At 46.3% G+C, this 24,770-nt stretch overlaps 5 protein-coding genes across 21 annotated transcripts; 4 read left to right on the top strand and 1 right to left on the bottom strand.

Moving 5' to 3' along the window:
* Positions 1 to 2,012: 2,012 nt before the first annotated feature.
* Positions 2,013 to 4,111, top strand: LOC4342013 (uncharacterized). The gene has a single exon (XM_015786518.3). It carries the CDS (start codon positions 2,361 to 2,363, stop codon positions 3,777 to 3,779), a length of 1,419 nt encoding a protein of 472 aa, XP_015642004.1. The 5' UTR covers positions 2,013 to 2,360; the 3' UTR covers positions 3,780 to 4,111.
* Positions 4,112 to 8,870: 4,759 nt separating this feature from the next.
* Positions 8,871 to 10,703, top strand: LOC4342012 (alpha-1,3-arabinosyltransferase XAT2-like). The gene is made up of 2 exons (XM_015787752.3): positions 8,871 to 9,087; positions 9,209 to 10,703. The coding sequence occupies exons 1-2, from the start codon at positions 8,955 to 8,957 to the stop codon at positions 10,456 to 10,458; spliced, it is 1,383 nt and encodes a 460-aa protein (XP_015643238.1). The 5' UTR covers positions 8,871 to 8,954; the 3' UTR covers positions 10,459 to 10,703.
* Positions 10,269 to 18,075, bottom strand: LOC4342011 (protein DETOXIFICATION 16). 17 transcript variants are annotated; one of them, XM_026026085.2, is made up of 11 exons: positions 17,771 to 18,075; positions 16,820 to 17,370; positions 16,602 to 16,688; positions 16,307 to 16,363; positions 15,966 to 16,204; positions 14,965 to 15,083; positions 14,790 to 14,876; positions 13,629 to 13,762; positions 13,479 to 13,537; positions 11,037 to 12,507; positions 10,269 to 10,784 (listed from the first exon to the last, which is right to left on the bottom strand). In XM_026026085.2, the coding sequence occupies exons 1-8, from the start codon at positions 18,023 to 18,025 to the stop codon at positions 13,706 to 13,708; spliced, it is 1,452 nt and encodes a 483-aa protein (XP_025881870.1). In that variant the 5' UTR covers positions 18,026 to 18,075; the 3' UTR covers positions 10,269 to 10,784; positions 11,037 to 12,507; positions 13,479 to 13,537; positions 13,629 to 13,705. The 17 variants fall into 17 exon arrangements, with proteins under 17 accessions (XP_025881870.1, XP_025881873.1, XP_025881874.1 ...); XM_026026088.2 differs by having other exon boundaries at positions 11,037 to 12,498; XM_026026089.2 differs by having other exon boundaries at positions 11,037 to 12,454.
* A 2,540-nt stretch (positions 18,076 to 20,615) lies between these two features.
* LOC4342010 (beta-1,2-xylosyltransferase XYXT1-like) lies at positions 20,616 to 22,928 on the top strand. The gene is made up of 3 exons (XM_015786639.3): positions 20,616 to 20,885; positions 21,215 to 21,271; positions 21,404 to 22,928. Exons 1-3 carry the CDS (start codon positions 20,750 to 20,752, stop codon positions 22,606 to 22,608), a joined length of 1,398 nt encoding a protein of 465 aa, XP_015642125.1. The 5' UTR covers positions 20,616 to 20,749; the 3' UTR covers positions 22,609 to 22,928.
* Positions 22,929 to 23,380: 452 nt separating this feature from the next.
* LOC9270712 (uncharacterized) lies at positions 23,381 to 24,022 on the top strand. Its single transcript, XM_015787352.3, has one exon. The coding sequence runs from the start codon at positions 23,456 to 23,458 to the stop codon at positions 23,804 to 23,806; it is 351 nt and encodes a 116-aa protein (XP_015642838.3). The 5' UTR covers positions 23,381 to 23,455; the 3' UTR covers positions 23,807 to 24,022.
* The last annotated feature ends 748 nt before the right edge of the window (positions 24,023 to 24,770 follow it).

Genomic DNA, 24,770 nt, shown 5'->3' with positions numbered 1-24,770 from the left:
AATGACAAAATCAGATCTAAGATTAAGTTTCAAATTTTAAATTTTGGATACTGCTTGAGCATCACCAACAGATTATCTATAATCTCCCCCTAAAAAATTGTTTTTGGTTTCCTAAACTGAAAATAGGAAGTGAAAAAACTCCAACATATAGCCTAAATTCAATCCCCAAAACTTAAAAGTGGACTCTTCTGTTAAACTATCAACAGAAAATTTCGTTTTTTTCTTTCACGCGCAGAAAGATCGCTATCTCCCATGCACGGGAACAGGAGGAGAGGGGCGGGAGTGCGAAATTGGAAGCACAACTTTCGCGTCCGCATATAAACGGAGCGAGAAATCGGAAGAAGGGAACTCTAAAACTTTGGTAATAGAGTAGGAGATCTGTTAGAGCTGTTTTTTGGACTAAAATCTATTAAATTAGTTTTGGGAATCAGATAAGTAGTCTGTTGGTGATGCTCTTAAGTCAACAATCAAACGACGAAATTCAGATAATTACAAGGAGAAAAGGGTTACTGATCAGTTTTTTTTTAAAAAAAAAAGAAGAAAAACTACAGATCAGCTTGGTCCCCTGACTTTAATCAACGATCGGTTTCGTCTGGTGGAGAATTCAAAAAAAAAAAAGCCTGAGCAAATTTAACTATATTAAGTATTTACCATAAAAACACACCGAAATACTTTTGTGCGGCTACTAATGAACTCGGGCTGTTTGGTTAAAGAGCTAGTACTCCCTCCATCCTAAAATGCTTGACACCGTTGACTTTTTTAAAAATGTTTGACTGTTCGTCTTATTCAAAAAATTTAAGTAATTATTAGTTTTTATCCTATCATTTGATTTATTGTTAAATATACTTTTATTATACATATAGTTTTATACATTTCACAAAAGTTTTTGAATAAGACGAACATTTAAATATGTTTAAAAAAGTCAACAGCGTCAAACATTTAGGAAAGGTGGGAGTACTTAGTTTGGTTTCTCGAATTGATTTTTTAATTGGTGTGACTTGATGAGAAGCAGATTGGGTATGGACGTGTATGGATAAGAAGCAATGTTCTCTTTCTCCATCTCTCAGTGGTACTTATAAATAGCATTTCTTGTAACCAGTTAATAAAATCCAATCTTAAATATTTCACAGAAAACCCACAGAAACAAGTCGAGAAACAACCTGGGAGATATCTTATTTTTATGTTTTGAACATCTACATAGTCTCAAAACAAATATTCGATCATTAATGTTTATAATAATTTGTGAACAAAAATTATTGAAGATAACTACTCCAGTGCTTACGGCCAGTTTGGCAAGAGAAGGGAAGAGGAATGGGAGTTTCAAGGAGGGAGTTAATGGTGGGATTGGTCATGGGAGTTACATTTTTAGTCCTCATCCCTTGTTTGGTTTCACATTGAATTCCCTCCAAGTCTCACGAATTAACATGCCTCTCCCAGGTAAGAGATTGGTGGGAATTCGACATTTTAATTCCCCATCATTCCCCATCCTAAACCCCCTCGAATTCTCAAGTCTTCCAACCAAACTACAGACTTAAACTCCCAGATATCATAAACTCCCATTCCCCATCACCAACTCCCTCCAACCAAACAGGCCGTTAATGAATCCATTTTTTTTCAAACGGTTTGGTTGTTGCCAATGTTTTATATAAAGAAGACATCCCATTTTTTTAAAAAAAAAGGAAACCAAACCATACAACGCACAATTAATTAGGGGAAACTGGACGAAAACCACCACTACAACCACATAATGAATCTATTAAGAATATTTTGACATACTACACCTTAACATTTAATTTACATACTAATAATTAGAAATGTCAAGTTTCACTACATTCTATAAGCCTCATCTATTTAACAATCGACAAAATATCTGGACGACCAAAATATCTGAAACAAAAGGGCAAAAAGCGAAGAAGTTCATGAACCAAATTGGCCCTTTTAGGACCAAAGTGAGACGAGTAAGAAAGTTGGAGGACCAAATTGCTCATCATCCCGTCCAAAATCAGCTGCCCGCGCCGACGACCTGTTCGACGTTTTACCACCAGCGCCCACGGGATTTTCACCGTGTCACGCCGCGCGTTCGCGTGCCTTCCCGTTCGCACCACCCGCCTCTCTCCCTCTCAGTCCCATGCTGCGACCGCACCCAAAACTAGTAGCCGTCTCTGACCGCCGCGCCTGCGGCATCCCACAAATACACGGGCCGCGCCGCACGTCGGAACGGCGCGACATGGCCATTGTTAAGCCGCGACCTCGCCTCGCGTTTCTTGCAATCCCAACAAGCAAACCGTCTCATCTTCTTCTTCCTCCTCCTCTGATCTTCTCCTCCTTGTCATGCGATCGAGCTTTGCTCTGCTCTGGCAATGGCGATGAACAAGCTAGTCGGCGCCGCGGTGAGGCGGCCTGGGTGGGCCGACCTCCCGCGGGACCTCCTCGAGTCCGTGCTCGGCCGCCTCCCCGTGCCGGACCGCCTCCGCTTCCCCGGCGTGTGCACGGCGTGGCAGTCGGCTGATGCGGCCTCCGCCACCGCACGGTTTCGCGCCGCGCAGCCGCCGTGGCTCATGCTCCCGTTCAACCCGACGGCGCGCAGGCAGAGCCCGAGCGGCGGCGGCGGTGGGGATGGTAGGTTCTTGGAGGCGAGGTTCTTGAGCCTCTCCGATGGCAGGGCGTACGCCATCCCGCAGCCGGCGCCGCCGGTGTCTGAGCGGCTATGTGTTGGCTCGTCCGACGGGTGGCTCGTCACCGCCGACGCCGCCTCCGAGCTCCACCTCCTGAACCCGCTCACCGGCGCGCAGGTCCAGCTACCCTCGGTCACCACGCTGCCCTTCGTCGACGCCAGCCGCGACGCCGACGGCCGTGTCGCGAGCTACGACCTCCGCTGCTGCTTCGGCGATGGAGACAACGACGGCGACGAGGTGCTCGTCCCGCCGGAGTCGTTCGCGCCGGACAGGCTCAGGTACGAGCTCTACGAGAAGGCCATCCTCGTTGCACCGCCGCGGAGGCAGACGACGCCGCCGGGGTCTTGGGGCGGCTACGCCGTGCTGCTCATCTGCCAGCCACTGTACCGTCTCGCCATTGCCAGAGCAGGGGACACGAAGTGGACTCTCCTCGACATGCCATCACGATGCTGGGTCGACGCCGTGCGCGCCGCCTCCGCCCCCGCCGCCGACGGGCACCAAGCGGTGTACACGCTGGACTCCGTGGGTCGCGTCGAGGCATGGGACATGGACGTCACGGCGGCGGGCACGACGCCGCCGCCGCCCAGGGAGATCGCGCCGCCGTGCTGCTGCTCCGGCCGCGCGTGCTCCATGTCGATCCCCTGCAGCAAATACCTCGTCGAGCTCTCGCCGGGACACCTGCTCCAGGTGCACCGGCTCAGGGACAAGGCGCACGCGCGGTCCAAGTGGGAGCCCCGGCAAGAACGCGTCGAGTACACCACCGTCAAGGCCGAGCTCTTCGAGTGGAACGCCGCCGGCGGCGGCCATGGCGAGTGGGCGCGGGTGGACGGCGCCGGCGCCGGCATCCTCGCCGGGCGCGCGCTGTTCTTGGGCAAGAGCGCGTCGCTGTGCGTCCCGGCGGATTGCTGCCCGGAGGTGAAGGGCAACTGCGTCTACTTCACCGACGACGGGCCATGGTCGCACGAGAGGTGCCACGAGGTGGTTCCCGACGTCGGCGTGCTCGACCTCGCCGACGGGAGCTACAAGGTGCCACGCGGCGCCGTGCGCGACCTGCTCTGGAAGTGGCCGCCGCCGGTGTGGGTCTTCCCTTCCTGCACCAACTGACGAACGCCAATCCGTCAGTCTGAATTCTGAAATGTTCAGAGTTTTTTCCTTTTTTTCAGACAAAGTTCAGATATCTTCATTTCTTCAGCATCTGCAGCTCAACTTTTTGTTGACCTGCTTGCTGCTTGTAAAAAGTTTTTTTAGCTTCCGAATGCGTGGGTGAGGTCAACGTCTTGTTGACCTGTTTGCAATAAGTTGTAAAAATGGATGTGCTTGTCAGTGTGAGAACGAGGTCAATCTCTGGTTGACCTCTTGTAACAACAAATTGCTAGTTGTGGCCAAGACAGGTTGCCCTGTCAGGATCACAATGTACTAATCTGGTTCATTATTCAAGATACCAGTGCCATCTGTGAGTTTTAATGTGCAAAACAGATCAAATTTCGTAGAAACTGAAAAAATATTCAGTGATAGTATTGGTGAAACTCACAATATTCATGCAAAGAAGGGATTTTATTTTGGGAATAAGATCACTTTGACTCCATCAACTGACTACCGAATCTAAATCGTATACCTCAACCGCAATACCAGAAATATTGACCCCCGAACTTGCAAAACCGGTGCAATTTGACTCCCTTGATGGTTTTGGATGGCGGTTTCGCTGATGTGGCGCACACGTGGCAGTGTTGACTTGGTCTTTGTTCCACGTGGCATTGACGTGGCGCTTATGTGACATTAAAATAAAAAAATATATGCGGGACCCATTTGTCATTCACACAAAAAAAATTTGTGGGACCCACTGACATGTGGATCCCATAGGTCACCCTCTCCTATCTCTTCTTCCTCCTCCCCCTCCTCCCTTCTCTATCTCTCCCTCTTTCTCTTCGTGCGTGGGGAGCGGCGGCGGCGGGCAATGGACGGAGCGGCAGCCGACGGTCTTCGCGCCGCCTCCGCCGCCGCCGTCGCCGCCGCAGTAGCAAGGATTCAGCTTCGGCAGGTCCGGGACTGGAGCGGCGCTGGCGCCACGGGAGATGGGGATGGTGGCGGGGCGAGGGCATGGCGGCGAGGGCACAACAGCGATGAGCAGGATGATTCCGGCGACGATGGCGCGGGGCGGCCGTGGTGGGGAGGGAGCGAGCCGGGCACGGTGGCACGAAGGAATGTGCGCGGCGGAGGACACCGAGCGCACCGAGGAGGAGGTGGAGGAGCGCAAGAACGCTGCCGCCCCGGCGGCCACCGAGCCCCCTACTCCTGCTGCCAACTTCCCGAGCCTCCGCGAGGCCGCCGCGGGCACGGCTGGCGGCAAGTCCAAGAGGAAGAAGGGGCGGTCTCGCGGCGGACGTGGTCGGGGAGGGGGCCCGTGTCGGAGGAGGAGGAGCTCCAGTCGCTGTTCCGCATCATGGCCAGGTCGACGCCGGAGCGCTCGAGGCCAGTCCGCCGCCGCGCGTTGGGGCGTGCAAGCTATTGCTCCAAGGTCCACCGCCCACCACAGCCACCACTCCGGGCACCCACTCGCTGATGCCGCCACCGAGCCCCCGCCTGCCATCGGCTCTTGTCAAGGGGAGAGAGAGAGAGAGATAAGGGAGAGAGGAGGAAGAAGGATAGTGAGAGAGAAGATGACATGTCCCACAATTTTTTTTTGTGTGAATGATAAATGGGCCCCGCATATATTTTTTTATTTTAATGCCACATAAACGCCACGTCAAATGCCACGTGGAACAAAGATCAGGTCAACACTGCCACGTGTGCACCACGTCAGCGAAACCGCCATCCAAAACCACCAAGGGAGTAAAATTACACCGGTTTTACAAGTTCAGGGGATAAGATTTCTGGTATTGCGCTTGAGGGATACGATTTAGATTCGTTGGTCAGTTGAGGGAGTCAAAGTGATCTTATTCCTTTATTTTGCAAGCATTGGAAAGGCCCGGATCCCAAATTCATGGCCCGCCGTGATAAACCTTGCTAGGCCTCATTGAGCCACTTTAGAAAATGAGGCCCATAAATTGACAGCCCAACATAAATGGGCCGCAAGTAAGAGGAAAGCCCAGCGCACGTAGGACCTCAATCTAGTTCTTGGGCTTCACAAAATCGTAATCCCGTTACGACCGTCTAACCAACATGGGCCGCAAGTAAGAATGTACTTGTATGTATACGCGTACACATCATCATCACATGTAAGTACATCCTCCCTCCGTATTTTAATGTACGACACCGTTTACTTTTTAGCCAATGTTTAATCATTCGTCTTATTCAAAATTTTTGTGCAAATATAAAAATATTTATGTTATACTTAAAGAACATTTGATGATAAATCAAGTCATAATAAAATATTACTCGGTCTCAAAATATAAGTATTTTTAGAGTTGGACATGGTTATTAAGAAAGTAGGTAGAAGTGAATGATAAATGGTTGTGATTGGTTAAGTAATGGAGGTAGGTGGGAAAGTGAATGGTGGAGGGGTGTGATTGGTTGGAAAGAGAATGTTAGTGGAGAAGTTATATTTTGGGACAAATCTTGAGGGCTAAAAGTTGTTATATTTTGGGACGGATGGAGTAAATGATAATTACATTTTTTTGAATAAGACAAATGGCTAAACGTTGGTCAAAAAGTAAACGGCGTCATACATTAAAATACGGAAGGAATACTTGTTTGTAATCGTATCTCTAACACATCCTCAATAGGCACATCAATATGTAATCCATAAATTTTGAGAACATTTGTTTAAAAAAAAGGCCTGTTCACTTTGATGTCATTTTCAACCTTACCAATTTTGGTAAAGTTACCATAAAAGTGGCTACATTTAGTTTGTTGCTGAATTTTGGTAATTATATAAGAAATCCTACCAAAATATTGGCAAGTTGCTAAGGGCCTGTTTACTTTGATGCCATTTTCAACATTACCAAATTTTGATAAAGCTGTAAAAAAAGTGGCTGCATTTAGTTTGCTGTCAAATTTTGGTAACCATATAAAAAATCCTGCCTATGCCAAAATTTTGGTAATGCCAAATTTTGGTAATGCTAAAATTTGGTAATGTTTTTTTACATCAAAGTGAACAGACCTAAAATTGAGAACCTGCTGTGTGTAATCATATATCATGATTTTTTAACCTTTATGATAAAGGTGCTTTCCCCTTATGATTGACTTTGTTTATTCACACATGGAAAGTTGTCGAACGTGATTATGAAACGACCAACGCAGACGCAGTCTTCGATTTGATTAACTCCGTTTTTTGTAGCCTTGTGATCGACTGATTGTTAATCCCACGACAAATCGGTTTGGTACGCTGGATCGCTGGCCAATTTGTACGAGATAGCCCCCACAAAACACATGCTGCCCAGGGCATTGGTGCTGGGAGTTCATGGCTGTCTGATCGAGCAACATCTTATATTCCCAATTCCTCCAAGTCGCTAGCAATGTTGCTTTTGCTTCAATTCATCAAGCAAGGCCCATTCTGTAGCCAGCTCTAGCAAATTTGCATCAGAAGCAACAGTTTTATTTTCAGTGCGACTACATAGTTAAGTATTTAACAAGGACATGTCAATTAACAAAAGGAGAAATAGAGGCAGAGCAGAGAGTAGATGAAAGCAAAGATCCAAGGCAAATGGTCCATCCATTTGGGACTTATATAAAGAAGCCATTCACCTGCCACAGAGATGGACACTTGAAAGCAACCCTTTTCATCGTAGCAACGACGACAGTAAGCTCCGCTGTCTCTCTCAGTTCTTTTTCTGAATCCCTGAAACAGATGGTGGTAGTACATCGCTACAGGTTAATAAAACGGTGCAAGAACTGAACGAGTGATCCAAAATTCCAAATGCAGGCATAGGTTCAGTGTATTATTTTGTCGTTGGAAAATGTTGGTTCTCGATTTGGTGAGATTGGATTGGAGAACATGAATTGGCATTGCTTGTCGAGTGATTGGTCAAGTGGTTGCATATATACAGGTTTGTTCTTGCGTTCAGGTTGATGAGAATGACCGAGCAACTAATTGGGTGGATAAATGGGTTCCTTTTCTCCCTCAAGTTTCATGTGTCCACTACTATGCAGTTAAGCTTGTAGGTTTGTACAAGCTAAGCTCTATGCCTGATTACTAGTACATGATTTATGATCAATTTAGCAAATTAACATCATGGTTGAAAGAAGGAGTCAACTTTAATTTAATCCAGCCCCCGGTTGTGTTGGATTCCGGCGTTTGAAAGCCAATGCGAAACGGGAAAAACACGTGAGCGCGCGTGCATTGACACCGCAGCATCCTGACAAAAATTCAGTTGAGATTTGAGGATGAACATGCCTGAGACACGAGTGTTCCTCTCGCTGCCCGGCGCCGCCGCGAGCAACTCTGAATTAATCAGGCACCATCTGCTGTACATTTTTATGCCATTTATTCCACACTGCTGTACGTGTCGCTGCAGCTTGGTACGTGTACTTGGTAGGCTCAAACGTTTGGTAGATCTGTGAATCTGTTGTGATCACCATTCTGTAGCCAACGCCAACGCCAACGCCAACGCGTGAATGAACCAACCTACCTCTCGTCATGAAGCACGAGGCAGGCGACCGTTTCTTCACCAACATCACATATAATCGACGCAAAGAAAAACACCGGGTTGACGGAAGGAGCGTCCCAAAAAAAAAATTGAAAAGTGAACGAAGCTTAACTGGTTTGATTTTTTTGTTGAACCACGTACCCATCAACAACAAAGCGTTGTTGCGTTTGCGCTGCCTCCAAACATTTTTTAAGAAAAAAAATTATGAACGTGTTAGGGGTAGAGGTTAAACATTGTACCTCAGCCTTGAAACCATACACCCTTTATCACTGCAGTACATCTGTGAATAAGCGATCTTATCTGCCTCGGCCAATCGACGGCGAGCGATCGGCGATCGGGTTGTTGTTGGTGGTGCACTGGTGCGCTAGCTGGGCCACTGCTTTGTCTACTCGTCCCCACCCCTGTAGCTGTAGCTGCCTGCTCTGCTTTGCCGTTTGCACTGTGCAGCAGCTGCTGCTGCTTGTGCTTGTAGTGAGTGGTTGCGCCGTTGCGAGCTCCGACCCACCACACGACGCCACCAACCTCTGGTTGCCATCGCCTCGCCATCATCCACTCGACGCGACGCCACCCCGACCCCGCCTTTAATACTACTAACCTCTCTCTGCTGCTCACGCCCGATCGTTTTTGCTTCCTTCAGATCCAAACCAAACCACCACCTGCGGCGCGCGCCGCCCGCGGCGAGAGCCCGGCGCCGATGAAGCACCATCATGTGGCGCGGGGGCGCGCCGAGCCGCGGCGGATGGGCAACGCCGCCATGGTCATCACCATGCTCCTCTCCCTCTGCGTCCTCACCTACATCAAGGCTCGCTACTGCTCCACCCCCTTCCGTACGCTTCTTCCTCCTCCTCCTCCTCCTCCTCCTCCTCCTCCTTGTTCTTGATCGATTCATGGAGTGATGAGCTTTGATTGATTCATGGAGTGATGAGCTGTGAGTAATTGTGGTTGCAGCCAAGGCGGCGGAGGAGATGGAGGTGGTGGAGATCGACGAGGATTACGACAGCACGAGGTACAAGATGACGGGGCCGATAGGGGAGGAGGACTTCGACCCGACCAGGCCGACGTGCTACGTCACGAGCAAGCGGTCGGAGCGGTGCGCCGCCGTGGGCGACATCCGCGTCGACGGCAACCACTCCAAGATCTACATCAACCCGCTCGACAAGGAGTGGAGAACCAAGCCGTACGCGCGCCTCCACGACGCCGTCGCCATGGACGACGTGCGGGAGTTCACGCTCGTCCCCTTCGGCGGCGCCAACCACACCGCCGTGCCGCCGCTCTGCACGCGCAACCACTCCGTCCCGGCGTTCCTCTTCTCCAGCGGCGGCTTCGCCGGCAACCTGTACCATGACTACACCGACGTGCTCGTCCCGCTCTTCACCAGCACCAACCACTTCGGCGGCGAGGTGCAGTTCTTGCTCAGCGGGATCAAGGATTGGTGGCTCGACAAGTTCACGCCGCTGTTCCGGCAGCTCTCCCGGTACGACGTCATCGACGTCGACAACGACCAGGAGGTGCACTGCTTCCCGCGGATCTTCATCGGCGCCACGTTCCACCGCGCCATGGGCATCGACCCGGCGCGCTCCCCGGGCGGCGTCACCGTCGCCGACTTCAAGCGCCTCCTCCGCCGCACCTTCCGCCTGGAGCGCGCCGTCGCGTCGCGCACGGGCGCGCCGCGGCGCGACAAGCCGCGCCTCCTCATCATCTCCCGCAAGAGCTCGCGCCGCTTCCTCAACGAGCGCGCCATGGCGCACGCCGCCGCGCTCGCCAGGTTCGACGTGCGCATCGCCGAGCCGGACAACCACACCGACATGCCCAACTTCGCGCGCCTCGTCAACTCCGCCGACGTGATGATGGGCGTCCATGGCGCCGGCCTCACCAACATGGTGTTCCTCCCCAGCCGCGCCGTGCTCATCCAGGTGGTGCCATTCGGGGGGCTCGAATGGCTCACCCGTGTCACCTTCAAGGATCCAGCCAAGGACATGGATGTCAACTACATGGAGTACAATGTCTCCTTCGACGAGAGCTCGCTGAGAGAGCTCTACCCGAGAGACCATTTCTACATCCAGCATCCATACGATGTGCACAAGAAAGGCTGGGACGCCATCAAGACGGTGTACCTGGACAAGCAGAATGTGGAGCTCAACCTCACCAAGCTCACCAACACGCTGGAACGGGCGCGCGACTTCTTGCCAGAGCCCTGACACCATGGCTGGGGATCTTGATGATGCTGATGGTAGATAGGAGAGCTCTTCTGTTTTTGATTCGCTTTTTTTCTCCTTCTTCTTCTTGTGGTGAGATTCATTTCTTTCATTGTTTTTTGATAAAAAGGAGGAGACGAGTAAGATCGTGTCATAGACAAGTGTCCAAAGGTTAATTTACACTTGCACACTTTGTAAATTGGTTGTTGTCGATAAAATGTCAACATGAAAAATGCTAATTATTTGTTTGTGGGGAGTGATGAACAATTCACTTTTGCCACCACCAATAGTGTTCTTCCAAGATCTTGGCAGTCTTTAATTCTGACAACCTGCCAAGCAAATGGTGATGATCAATAATATGAGATGACGATCAATAGTATGTAAATCTGAATAGTCCGAGCAATTTTGTAAAACAAGGCAATGTTCAACTTATATCGAGAAAAGAATGAGCAAAAAAACAAATTTCAGCTATACCAATCTGGCCTTTCTGAAACAAAAAAGAAATGGTTAACCATGCCCCCCTTGTTCTCAATCAAGAACATAGTTTTCAGATATGCATTCAGTCGGAAGTCTGACATTACCTTAAAAGTACCTAGAGACTAGTCTCTTTAAGCACCCACTGACATTATGTCGTTAGTTGTAGCTCATAGGGTAAACTGAAACACTACCTGTACAGACAACGAAATATTCAGAGTTCATCTGAGAAGCCAGTTTGCAAGAGCTTTAAGGTAAGCACTGCCAAACAAGACCACCACAGAAAAGGTCTTAAAAGAATCCATGAACCCAGGTACCCAACAAGCTGCAGTGGTTGTTGAACTGTTTCCCACAAGAAAAAGACTGCACGACAAGACAGTAAAACAACTTGAAGGAGCCGTTTCCCTCTCATTTCCTCATTACTGAACCGACCCAGAGATATAATCAGTAGAAATGTGATCATTAGATGCCATCAATCATATGTGGAAAACGCCCAAATAACCGACAATCGTGGCCTTAATCATAGAACTTTGCCTATTTACACATTCTCATTTTTTTCGTTATTCAGAAATGATCAGTGGTATCTTTCAGATAAGAGACGATTAGTAGGTGTAGTATTGGGATTTGGAAACAGCTCAGCTTCCACGATAATCTCCACTTTGGAGGAGCTACCAAATTTCTGTTGCTTCCTCGCCTTTCACGGTGGGATCATTGAGCTGCCGAAACCAGAAAGAAAGCACTCCAGAATCATCTCCTGTAAGCAAAGTACTATCTGCTTTGTGGCTGATAGCTGTGTCTCACCAGCTCAAGGGTGACCGTGTGTTGCATTTCATGGTTACTGACAGAAGGACAGCAAAATGCTTGTCTATGCAGTTAAAACCAGCTGAGTTTCGTCTACTACTTATGTAGAAGAGAACGGCACCTAGCTTGGTTGGCAGGGAGAGCTCGGCTGACAGGGAGCAGCATGCTTGCCTGAGTTCGAATCCCTTTGATCACAGGTTTTCTCATTATTTTCTTCTCTAACAACAACAGATGCTAAATTCCTCAACAGATGCTAAGTTCCTCCTTAGTACTCCAAACATATGCTCAACATAGATAATGCTTTATCTGTCTCCTTTCTAGTGGGTTTCAACTTTCAAAGGTGGAACTTCATTGTTTTACATTTGCAAAAGCCTCATTTGTCTCTGATCATATGTAAAGGAGTCTTTCCAGGGAAATGTTACTGTACAATAGAAATGCAGTCTTTGAAAATTCTGCACTGAGATGAAGGTTCTGTGGTCAGAAATCTGTCTCTGCTTTTGCCAGGTTCATCAGACCTTTGACCTCACAGACCTAATTGGCAGAGGAAATGTAGCTTTTGGATGCCATCAATAAGGGTGGTTTGTGCACGTTCTTCTGATAAATGCATTCTTAATTGGCCTTGTATATTAAGCTAGCCAAGCAGGGAAGCAATTATGATATGCGTCCAGAAGCTCTGACTCAGGTCAGGTGCTGCTTTATCTAAAGCTTTACGTGCCGAAGACTTCTGGTCCAACAATACAGGGACACATGTATGATAAATGATAACATCTGAGGATGCTGAGTGGCGGAAAGTGAGTGAAAAACAAGATGGAGCCAGGAATTTTAACCACGAAATATCATATTAGAGCAGCTATATATATATATATATATGTATATAGTACTCCAAAGAAAAATGAAGACAGAGGCGATAGAGAATAAGCAAGAACAGTGATAAATCATAAACTAAGACCAAGACCCAGGATGATGATCTAAGTACCATTGTGCCTATAGAAACACCACTACAGCACCAGCTAACGTAAAAGCATGTGTTTTAAAGAACAATTTTTGAATGGGAAGACCAGAGAGGAAGTTCCAGAATCTCTGCAGACTTTTTTGTGCTGTGCCATCTACCAGGAGACATAGGGAAGAACGGGTGGGTTATTATTATCCATGAGTTGTAAAACCAGAACTGTTTGTTTTAACATAAGAGGGCGTGCCTTAATTTTCAAGGATGTTGACAAATTATAACGGTGTGGTTTATGCTGTATTTTCTTCATGAACCTTGTTTTTAGGAATGCACAAAAGCTTTCCATGTCTTTGCATTAAAAGGAGGAAATTCCTGAACTTTGTTTCTTTTTCGCATTATACATCTACTATAACTGAGAGAGGAGTAGCAACAACTAAAGCATGTAGGAATGTAATATGGTACTCGTCGACTCTCAGATCGAAGCTAGACTAGCTTGGTACCTTCCTCAGGAAAAGAACATCGAATTAGGTAGGCCAGTGTCTCATAATAGTAATTTAATGATTACTCCTCTTTGTCTTCAAAAGATTAACAATAGCAATCTGATCTGGTATGGAGGGGGAAATAAAAATAAATTTGCAGTACCCTGCCCTAGTTATGCTTTGGTGACTTCAATTTCAGTTTCTGATGGTTTAGTTTCATCTACTCCAATAATTCCACTTGGGCACTAATTGTAGAAAAATGTTCGAAAAAGCTTTTCAAACACGGAAATAGAATTGTGTTGGAAAAGATGGTTAGGAGTTACCTTTATCCTGTGTTGCAGGGCGAACTATGCAGAATTTCATTCACAGCACACCATATCAACTATACAAAAGAAAAGAAGTCACATGCCCAATCAGTTACAATTATTGAATGTACAGCAAACAAGTTTCAAATAATCAACAGTATCAATTACTCTATATATAGTACTATGGTATCAATAACTGCTTTTGTGGTGGTATAATCATGACTCAAAACTGGTGAAATCCATGTTCAGGCCAATGTGATTCTTCCATCTGAACCCTGAACTCTAGCCCGGGCCTTTTCAGCCTATAAAGAAAACAAAAGTAAACGCATCAAGGACAAGTTAGTTATAGACAACATAGTAAGACAAAGACTGCTAGCATATCATGTCATCTCAGCACAGCAGGAAGGACTGGTGAGGTAAGGCTCAACAGGTATGCCACGCAGACTCAATCAAACCAGACTTCCATGTCATACCAAACCAGTTAGAAGGAAACGATTGATATGCATTTCTCCATGCAAATTAATTTCAGAGGAAAGAATAATTGCAAGTTAGTTTCTTGTGACAAAGCAGAAAACCAGCAATTCATAGATATCAGTTATGCATCCCCTTCCCCAATCCCCACTGAGGCACTGAGAAGCATTCACCAGGTGTAAAGTCCTGTGCTGCTTCAGCAATTTTGTGGAGGTCAATGTAGCCAGTGGCGAAGCCACCGTAGGGGCCAGGGAGGGCCAACACCCCCCTAACCCCTATGTGACCTCCCCTCCCCTCTCTTCTCCCAAGGATGATTAGCACTTATAATCTAGCTATTAATTATATCATTAGTTACAGATGAGACTAACTATATAGGATATAAGACAACTGACTTATGAAATGACTTAGCTAACTGATTTATCATTTTAGAAGTGATTGCAAGACTCCAATTAATGGAACAAACTGTTCAATCATCCATATATTAAAAATATTACTGAATTTTAAATTGGCGAATCATGATATATGGGTTCTTGTTCTCTCTTGTAGCTAATCGCTGTAACATGTATGATATCGAGTTACCGATCATGCATCAACACTACAAAATCACTGTTCATTGAACCTTAAGTGAATTACCATGTCTCGTAGATGGCACCCCCCATCTCTAAATCCTGGCTTTGCCACTGAACGTAGCTACTGCCCAATCTCAATTTTTCATACTACTGGAACAGTGCATGTCCTTCTGTTCCTAGTTCCTACTGGGCTAGAGGGAGATCTTGTGCCTTCGATTTTTTTTTTTAAAAAAGGGAAAAAATAAGCATCAATTCTTTGACTGTAAAGGTTATAAGTTTAAGGGTGTACCTCTTCATTCCAGCTTGTACGAAGCAGCATGACAACCAGCGCTAAAATTTGCACTGTCATGGCGCATATTATTCCCAACCAAAGTCCCTGCACAGAAAACCAACTCAGAGTGGGATTACGACAGAACTTGCACAACAATGTCATGCCAGAATTGCATATAAAAAATAAAATTTACCTTACCATCGATCTTCAGAACAAATGCAAAAGTAACAGCTGAAGGGATACCAATTGTATAGTAAGCGCACAGGTTGATAACAGAACAGACTTTTTGCCAGCCACACCCTCTAGCAGCACCTTAAGAGTCATAAAAAAAATAAACAAATGGTGACTAAGATCAATAATATTGAGGTTTGTTGGCATCATGGTTACTATGGATGTGATATAATAAAGGCAACATAAAATATTTGACCAAGGTTAAAAAAAACTAAATTATGTAGAAATATCATGAACAATAACAAGTCTAAAATATCAAAAGATTACATCACCCCCCAGAAAATGGCATATGAACTAGCACTCTTTGTTCTTTAAAAAAAAAAACAGAACAAAAAAAAACTAGCACTCCAATGGTATTAAGATAGGAGAAGCCACATATTTTTCCATCCCTTCATTTAATCCAGTGGAATATGAGCAGGTCAAGGGGTCGAACCTGGGTCTGCTGGGTGAAAGCAATCAACCCATACCAACCGAGCTAGGCACAGTTCTCTACACAGTACTTATATGGTCAGCCTTCTTTAACACAAGCATTGCTGGTAGCTTGCATAGTAAAACTCCTACATAATACTTACATTACCATCCTTCTACAGTAGAATAATTTCTCGTAATCACACACTAAAACTTCTATACTATCTCTCTTAATGCTGGTGTTGCTGGTAGATTGCATAGTGAAATCGTTGGGCGTTGGAATGGTAGTGGTACTGAGTCTAATTGGATTGTACAAGGCACGTCAGTAAAGCTCTTAAACAGGCCGTGACATGCAACATATAAACAATTCAAGGGCTTTATTATTATTAGAAGTGGCACTGTAATGGGGCAAAACGGCCAACTGCAAGATTGGCAACAATGTAAAAAGATATGCAATCTGGTATTCTGGTTACATGTATGATTAAAAACAGGGAGTGTAGGCACTACGTGATAAATGCAGAATTGTCATATTTGGATGTGTGTTTTATCCCAAACCTGATAGTGTGCATTGTATTCCATCCATGAAGTCAGATAAAGCAAGAATTGGCATCATTGCTGCGACATATTTCACAACTTCTTCTTCATTGCTGTACAAGTAACCCCAGATATCCCGTACCAAAACTGTGATGATAGCTACAAGTATGCCTTCGGTTAGGCACATGATTCCTGAAACAAAGACTGATAGGCGTGCTGCTTGCGGATTCCTAGCACCTAGTTCGTTGGAAACTCTTATACTGCAAAGAGACATGAGCCATGGGCCAAAATTAGATAAGCTTTGAGGTGTCAAATCTCATAAAATGAAAGGAAAAGTCATCCCAAATTTCTGCTCTGCTGACCTTATTGCACTGCTGAGGCCACTTGGAATTGTATAAACCATCCACATTGTATTCAGGCTGGAAACAAACCATTCATTACTTCACATTATCAAGTGTCTGAAAGCATAATCCATTGAACATGCTAAGTTGCTAGCTGTGTATTTCATGGTTATCACAGAAAATTTAAAAAGCAAATGCATGTAATACCATGAATTTGAAATGTACAGCCTATTATTTATGTTTTGGAACAACTTTGGAACTAAACTCATTTGCTAGAAACTATACTGAAAGGAATGCAGACATTCTGTTTGCTCACCTTATTGACAAAATCGAAGTTTCCAGTTTCGGATTAGGTAGAAAGCCTGCAAGGAGAACCACCATCTCAAATGCCCAATACTCCAAGCTGAGTTATGTCACAAGTCAAATAATTATTTCCATGCAGAAAGAACAAGGTATTTCATGTAACTTATCTGTTAAATCATAAAAAGAGAGTATCTATTGTTGAACAGGGTTGCTCCATGTCAGGCTGCTTACCAAGTCATAAAAGTAGATGGAATGGCTAGCCTTAGATACATATTAACATCCTTTAACTTAAGTGCCTCCCTTGACCATCCAGGCCAACTCCTTCTGCCAACTTCGGAGACTTTTACATATATTGCTAGCAATATCACATTGAACCAGTAAGATAATGATATTGACAAAGCTGCACCTCTGTTGCCAAGGTCAAAACAATGAACCATAACCCAGCACAGCAAAATGTGAATTACCAAGGTGGCCCCAGAACAAACTACCAGTGGATGGACAATGTTTTGAGTTTGCAGAAACTTGGTAAGGCACTGAAGCAAACCGTATGCAAAAAGACCAGGAATCAACCACACGGCATATAGTCCAGCTTCAGATGATATCTCAGGATTTTGACCAAGAGCGATAAGAATTTGGCCAGCGAATGCCAAAACAAAAGCCAGCGGGACACCCATAAGCATAAGAACAAAGATAGCCCTTTGCGCATGTGTCCCAAGCATATCATATTGTTTTGCTCCATATGATTGTCCACAGAATGTATCCAGCGCGCTTCCCATTCCCAGCTTGTCATGGAATAAACAGATATGCAGTTTTCATTGAAATTTTCTTGCAAGTAAAAGATCAGGCATCATATAGTAGAACAAAGGAGAATCCATACATATTCTTTAAGAAAAACAAACGAGATTCCATACATTTTATAAAGAAATGCCAGTCACCATAATTCCATAAGCACAATACAACTACAAGCATATACAAGGCCTCTTTAGATCATTGGATGGATTGTATTTTTGTAGAACTTGAACTAATTTTTGGATATGATGTCCTACCATAAAGCAAACGCGCCGTACTTTGTACTGATTTTCACTTCCCAAATTTTTTTGCCGAACAAAGGAGTAACTATTCATACTAAAAGAATTTACCAACCCGAAGTTAAAGTATATGTAATTATGGTTTAAGTGTTACCAGGACGCTGAAGCCGGTGACGTTGGCGAAGGAGGAGGCGACGGAGGCGCCGGAGAGGGAGAGCTCGCCGAGATGTCCGGCGAACATGACGGAGACCACCTGCAAGCTGTACTGCAGAAGGCTACACGCCACCAGCGGCGCCGCGAGCCCCACCTGCCTCCGCACCTCCGCCCCCACCGCCGGCTGAGGGTCGTGGGGGACGAGGAGAGGGGCCGCCTCCGCCGCCGCCTCGACCTCGCCGCCGCCGCCGCTCATTTCGCCGCTGCTCCGCGCCCTCGAATTCCGATGGTGGCTGGGTTTGACTCGTGGAGGCGATGGCCATGGCCGGAGCAGTTTCCTCTCGGAGTCGCATCGTACGGGCCGTTGACTACAGCGCATACATGGCCCGACCCACTTCGGCCTCGTCTGGTAGGGCCCAAATTATGGCCCATATCTGAGGAAAGCCCGTAAATTGGCACCGTTTTCCCGGCCCATCATGGATGGGACTTATTTGGGCGAAAATCTCAAATGAGGCCTTACTATATATGGGCCTTGGCCTCCAAAGCTAGGGCCTGTTTGGGGGAGCTTCTAGCTGCAGTAGAGATGCAAGTGGGTAGTCCCACTACCCGTATAAAAACCCGCTTGTTAATTTATTTTTCACATGGTAGTACAAATTTTAGAAGAAAAATAAACTAGAAGTGAGATAAACTGGATAAAAAACCTGCTTGCATCCCTAGCTACAGCTTCTCCTAGAATCAGGATCAGAAACTCCTCAAACAGCTTTTGGTCTAAAAAAGAACTAGAAGCCAGAAGTTAGGAAACTCAGCTTTTCTAGATTCTTATAAGTTGGCTAACAACCAGCTGCTTCTCAGAATCTTAAGCTTCCCAAACAGTCCATAAGCTTCACACTACAGTTTTCTAACTTTACTCTCATTTTCGATGCGCACTTTTAAATTGTGTGTTTTTTAAATAATTTTACAGAAAAATTATTTTAAAAATTATATTAATTTATTTTTTATTAATACTTAATTAATCATATGTTAATCCGTTGCTCTGTTTTTAAGCGTCGGGAAAGGGTTCCCAGCCCCAAACAACACAGCCAAACCCTGCCTCGGGCTATTAATTAACTCAGGTCTTCTCTTCCTCTCTCTGAAAAAAAAACTCAGAGCAAGTAGCAAGAGTTCTTGATAAGTTAAACACAGGAATCTCGTACGGATGGATAGAAATAATGCCTTATCCATCTGGATTAGCAGGAAAAATTGAATTAAAATCATCCAAAGAGATAAGAAATTTTCTAATCCAAACAAGTGTATTGGTCCAGCCCTCCAGCTGGTTTGATATACGTTTCATGAATTTGGACGGGATTGTATGGGCTAACTAAAATCATCCAAAGAGATAAGAAATTGTTTTAATCCAAACAAGTGTAATGGTCCAGCACTCCAGCTGGTCGATATATGTTTGATGAATTTGGACGGGATTGTATGGACTGTTATAGTTCAGATAGTGCTTCGAAAAGAATTCAGGGTTAAGTAAGAAGAACTTCAGAGAGGTGTCAGCAAATTTGGATGGAAAGGATTAAAGAAACGTGTAATCGCCCCACTGCATATTGATTTCCTAAGTACATCACTGCAGAATCTCTGTGGACATGGATAGCAACGTTTTCACTGTCATCTGGTAAGCAGGCAAGGTCAGACATGGTGGCAACTGACGAGTGTCAATTGGGCAAATATGAAATTGCAGCTAACTGACTCTAATCATAGTCAATCATCCTATTTTAAGGATTGGTCAACCATCCTAAGATAAATGTATGATCCATACATCAGAACCAACGTGGATCAGAATTAAAGAAAATTCCCCATGCTATTCGCGAGATGATCTCGCGCTGTGTACATGTTAGCTAGATGCTCATTTGTTCATGGATCCTGGCGTTTACTTCTTGATCCTTGTATATTGCTCATGCCAGAGTGTTAATCCAGGATATCCAGCTTGCAGTTTTTATTGGTGTCTGCAATTGTTTTCTTTTGTCATGACCAGACAGCAAAAGACGCAGTTTTGAGTCATTGTATATGCAGAAGCACAGGATGCAAAAGCCTCAGCCATTATGATTATGCAAAATGCAGGATTAGCAAGTGTTTCACTTATGAACAAATAATCTCCCACTTTATATAAAGTGCACAAAGTTCATCCAAAATATAAATACATATAAAGTACAAACTTGCAATCTGAGCAATCTCCCCTACCATTTCGTTGCGTTTGCTCCGCGATTCCCTTACCCCCCATGTGCTCCTGTGCTATCAAACAATTCCCTTTTGCTAGAGCAGAATCATGAAATGCCAAACTGATAGATCTGAGGGGTACTTATCACGCTTTTTATTCTTTTTCAGATGTAGCCTTGCAGTGTAACGGATCTGGCCTCTGAACTCATCCCGGGTTTTCAAGTGCAAAACACCATTAGATGGCACATGTCACACATTGACTTCACAAATTATATCGGGCAGATTTGCCACTTGAGATTAAAACAGTCGAAATCGCCACCACAAACTGGAGTTTTCTTGAAATCTTGCTTCTGAATTCTAGCTGTTTCAGAGAAAAGAAATAACAGCATAAAGACGAAGAAGCAACGTCAGTTCTCGTGACGAAAAAAAAAAGAACAAAAAGGAAAAGGACGCGAATAAACGTGGTTTCCATGAACTGCCCAGCTGGTTCAACCGACCAAGGCCTGATTAATTAATTGATCACTTCCAAATCATGTAGCAGTACTGTTCTTCACGGTCACTATTGCTCGCTGCTGCTTCGCTGGGTCCATCGATTAATAATCTGGTTTGTTAATTCCCCTGGACTTAACTAATCAACTTGCCTAGCAATGTACTAATACATGCAAATGTGATGCATTTATGGATACCTGCATCAGAGAGGGAGCTAAGCTCTATGTTTTGTATATAGTTGTAAAGCTGCTGTTCTGTTCTTGTCCCTGGTGTGTGGGTAGTTGCTGTTTCAGAGATGAAGGCAGCTGTGAGGAGCAAGAAGAGCAAGGGCTCTTTCTGCCACCCTCCTCTGCTCCTGCTCATCGTGGCAATCCAGTTCTTGGTGATTTACTCACCAACCCTTGATCAGTACATGGTGATGCTAACCACAGGTACGCCGTAATCATAATCGTTTTGTATTCTTCAGTTTGTATGTTGATTAGTAGTACTGTCAGAGAAGCATATGCTGTTTGTCTTGTCGATACTCCATTCCTGTGCATATTTGGAAACAGTTGCTGAATCCTTTCAAGAAAACAAGTTCCTTTATTTGTTGGGATAAAATGGTAACAGTTGCTGAATGATGAATTGATTAGTTCGTTGACAATGTCCATCATGGATTCATGATAGGCTACTGCTCACGTTAGGATATCAGCATCTGTTGTTATTCCCATGTTCTTGTGATCGAAATGGGTTAACTGACATTGATGGGTTGTCCCTGCAGGCAAGCCTGGTTTCCCATCAATGTTGATTGATGGTAGGAGGAGCTTCAAACAAGTAGGTATGTGTCACATAATCTTGGGAATTTCAAACCCCACAATGTGATTAATTTCTGACGTTGTTGATTCTGAGTTTATCTTGGAGAAAAGATTCTGATTTTGTTTTAATTTGCTCGATGAAATTCTTGATGCAGATGAGTTCATCCCGGAGCCTCACCTGCGATGCGACTTCAGAGACAATAGATCCGACGTGTGCGAGATGGAGGGCGCCATCCGCATCCTCGGCCGCACGTCGGAGGTGTTCCTGGTGGCGCCGAGCCTCGCCTCCATCTCCGGCGGCGGCGGCGGCGTGAACGCGACGGGCGTGGACGCGAACGCGACGAGGTGGAAGATCCAGCCGTACACCCGCAAGGGCGAGTCCCGCGTGATGCCCGGCATCACGGAGGTGACGGTGCGGCTGGTGACCGCCGACGAGGCGCCGCCGTGCGACGAGTGGCACGACGTCCCGGCGATCGTGTACTCCAACGGCGGCTACTGCGGCAACTACTACCACGACTTCAACGACAACATCATCCCGCTGTTCATCACGTCGCGCCACCTCGCCGGCGAGGTCCAGCTGCTGGTGACGCAGAAGCAGCGGTGGTGGTTCGGCAAGTACAGGGAGATCGTGGAGGGCCTGACCAAGTACGAGCCCGTCGACCTCGACGCCGAGCAGCGCGTCCGCTGCTACCGCCGCGCCACCGTCGGGCTCCACAGCCACAAGGACCTCAGCATCGACCCGCGGCGAGCTCCGAACAACTACTCCATGGTGGACTTCAAGCGGTTCTTGATGTGGCGGTACGCGCTGCCGCGGGAGCACGCGATCCGGATGGAGGAGGAGGACAAGAGCAAGAAGCCGCGGCTGCTGGTGATCAACCGGCGCTCCCGCCGCCGGTTCGTGAACCTGGACGAGATCGTGGCGGCGGCGGAGGGGGTCGGGTTCGAGGTGGCGGCGGCGGAGCTGGACGCCCACATCCCGGCGGCGGCGTCGGCGGTGAACTCGTACGACGCGATGGTGGCGGTGCACGGGTCGGGGCTGACCAACCTGGTGTTCCTCCCCATGAACGCGGTGGTGATCCAGGTGGTGCCGCTGGGGAGGATGGAGGGGCTCGCCATGGACGAGTACGGCGTGCCGCCGCGCGACATGAACATGAGGTACCTGCAGTACAACATCACGGCGGAGGAGAGCACGCTGTCGGAGGTGTACCCGCGGGCGCACCCGGTGTTCCTCGACCCGCTCCCCATCCACAAGCAGAGCTGGTCGCTCGTCAAGGACATCTACCTCGGGCAGCAGGACGTCCGCCTCGACGTCCGCCGCTTCCGCCCCGTCCTCCTCAAGGCCCTCCACCTCCTCCGGTGATCGCCGGCGATCGATATATATATACTCCGGTGAGGCGATCATGCATACAGAACACACGTACACAGGATTAATTACAGCAGAAGATGGAGTTCATTAATTAATTAATTACAGTGGTAGATGATGATGTAGTTTAATTAATTTTGGTGGTTGCGCAAGGCGGCAACGTTTTTGTATGATAATTAATCGATCCTGTTTCTTTTTTTTTTCTTTTTTTTCTGTTGCGGAGCCGTGTTGCGACGTGCGTACGTGTGTGTTACGGTAAGTTGGCCTGCTGCAATTAGCTGGTTCAACATGACAGAAATGCATGTGACACTTCCATCCTTTCTTGTACAGTTGTACTGTTGTTACCTTACAAGCTACGATTATTGGCTGGAAGCCTGTGAGGAGGATACTGGCCCAGGTGATCTATGGGCCACAGCCCATAGAAGGAGCTGGGCTGTGTGCTGTTGCTCGTAATGGCCCAGATCAGTCTATAGTCTTGGGCTCTACAAATACGGCCTGTTTCTCGGCTTCTCGCAACGCCGTTGCTGATGATGATTCAGCCGAACGGTCAGGGTCCAACTCGACCTTTGAATTTTCACGGATTAAAACTCTCGGGAGTTTGGCCGGAGTAGTAAATTCTGATTCATTCTTCGCGTTGGTAATGGGCATATGCATGGCTCAGACGTGATATGCGAGGCGTCGCCATGAACGCGGCTTTGATTGCTCGCGCTTATCCCGGTGGACGTCGTCCTCTATAAAACAAAGCACTCCAGCTCGATACAGCATAACGCAGTTCGCAAGTTCAATCGCAAGAGTACTCTACTTCTGCAAGCTTATTCTTCGACTGATCAAGCAAGGTAGAGACATGGGCGGCAAGGGTGGCGGCGGAGGCGGAGGCGGCAAGGGTGGTGGTGGAGGAGGTGGAGGCGGCAAAGGAGGTGGAGGCGGCAGCGGAGGTGGGGGCAGGAGCGGCGGTGGCGGAGGAGGAGGAGGAGGAAAGGGAGGTGGCGAAGGAGGTTCAGGCAAGTACGGCGGCGGATACAGCGGCGGGCACGCTGGTGGCGGCGGTGGCGCAGGCAAGTCCGGCGGCTACCACGGCGGCGGTGGGGGCGACAGCATGAAGGCTCCCGGCGGCGACGGATCGTACATCTCCCGCTCCGGCTTCGAGTCCAACCCGCAGGGCTACTTCCAGGGCCTCCATGGCGATGGCAAGTAGAGGTTTTGGAGCGCTCCAAAAGTTAGGCTGCTAATCGATCAGAATTCGCGATTATGGCCCATGAATGGTGGCTTCTAAATAATGTATTATCGAGTCTGTAAGGCAGTCTACTTTCTCCAAATCTCTGTTATGTATCGGATTATCGTGGAAATCTAAGTGAATGCGTTCGATAATTTTATGTCTTTTAGGTTGGTACGTAATTTCAGCAAGATCACCGATGTTCTTCTTGTTACTCCCCTGCAGTGTATTGGAAACTTCTCGAGGGGATGTCTTCTCGTTTGTTTAAAAACCATCCAAACTGTTTTAAAAATTTCTAAAAAAAAATTTAAAGCACTCATGACATGTCTATATGTACAATTTCATGAAATCTTAGGTCCAAACTCAACTCACATGTCGATATATAAAAAAGATAAAAAAAATTGTTAAACAATTACTCCCTCCATTCCATAATATAAGGCACAACCACTTTTTTTAAGATATTCCATAATATAAGGCATACATGTATGTATGCCATTAACTATAACAATTCTCCATTAAATTACTATTTTTTTAAATCCTTCACTCACATTCTCTAACTCTATTGGATGGATGCATTACATTTATTAGGATGATCTAAACTACAAGGTGATAATAACTATTTCTTGGTCTTTGGGTTAAGGGTGGTTGTGACTTATATTTTGAAATGGAGGGAGTATTTGTATTCAGTTCGAAAGAAAAAAAAAGTACATGAGAAATATCCCATCGAGAGTTTAGAACCCACCCTTATCATAGTATGTCTTCTTTTCAATAAAAGTATGATACTCCCTCCATCCCAAAATGATATGATATATATTTATGTACCAACGTTAAGGATAATTTAAATCACATCAATCAAGATACTATACATACATTCTTTCATAATGATGATCAATTTAAGAAATTTTGGATTTCATTATATGATTATCAATTTGGGAAGGAGAGAGTA

The sequence above is a fragment of the Oryza sativa genome, chromosome 6 (genome assembly GCF_034140825.1).
Source record: "Oryza sativa Japonica Group chromosome 6, ASM3414082v1".
In the NCBI taxonomy this organism is placed as follows: Eukaryota; Viridiplantae; Streptophyta; class Magnoliopsida; order Poales; family Poaceae; genus Oryza; species Oryza sativa.
This window is presented reverse-complemented; position numbering and strand designations above follow the sequence as displayed.

What these genes read in the sequence shown, in the direction of transcription:
- LOC4342013 (XM_015786518.3), top strand. Translation starts at nt 2,361, where the DNA reads ATGGCGATGAACAAGCTAGTCGGCGCCGCGGTGAGGCGGCCTGGGTGG.
- LOC4342012 (XM_015787752.3), top strand. Translation starts at nt 8,955, where the DNA reads ATGAAGCACCATCATGTGGCGCGGGGGCGCGCCGAGCCGCGGCGGATG. An exon ending in CTACTGCTCCACCCCCTTCC is followed by an intron (nt 9,088 to 9,208) that starts GTACGCTTCTTC and finishes TTGTGGTTGCAG; the next exon opens with CCAAGGCGGCGGAGGAGATG.
- LOC4342011 (XM_026026083.2), bottom strand. Translation starts at nt 18,025, where the DNA reads ATGAGCGGCGGCGGCGGCGAGGTCGAGGCGGCGGCGGAGGCGGCCCCT. An exon ending in AATACAATGCACACTATCAG is followed by an intron (nt 15,084 to 15,965) that starts GTTTGGGATAAA and finishes ATGACTCTTAAG; the next exon opens with GTGCTGCTAGAGGGTGTGGC. An exon ending in TTCTGAAGATCGATGGTAAG is followed by an intron (nt 14,877 to 14,964) that starts GTAAATTTTATT and finishes TTTTCTGTGCAG; the next exon opens with GGACTTTGGTTGGGAATAAT.
- LOC4342010 (XM_015786639.3), top strand. Translation starts at nt 20,750, where the DNA reads ATGAAGGCAGCTGTGAGGAGCAAGAAGAGCAAGGGCTCTTTCTGCCAC. An exon ending in CATGGTGATGCTAACCACAG is followed by an intron (nt 20,886 to 21,214) that starts GTACGCCGTAAT and finishes TTGTCCCTGCAG; the next exon opens with GCAAGCCTGGTTTCCCATCA. An exon ending in GAGGAGCTTCAAACAAGTAG is followed by an intron (nt 21,272 to 21,403) that starts GTATGTGTCACA and finishes TTCTTGATGCAG; the next exon opens with ATGAGTTCATCCCGGAGCCT.
- LOC9270712 (XM_015787352.3), top strand. Translation starts at nt 23,456, where the DNA reads ATGGGCGGCAAGGGTGGCGGCGGAGGCGGAGGCGGCAAGGGTGGTGGT.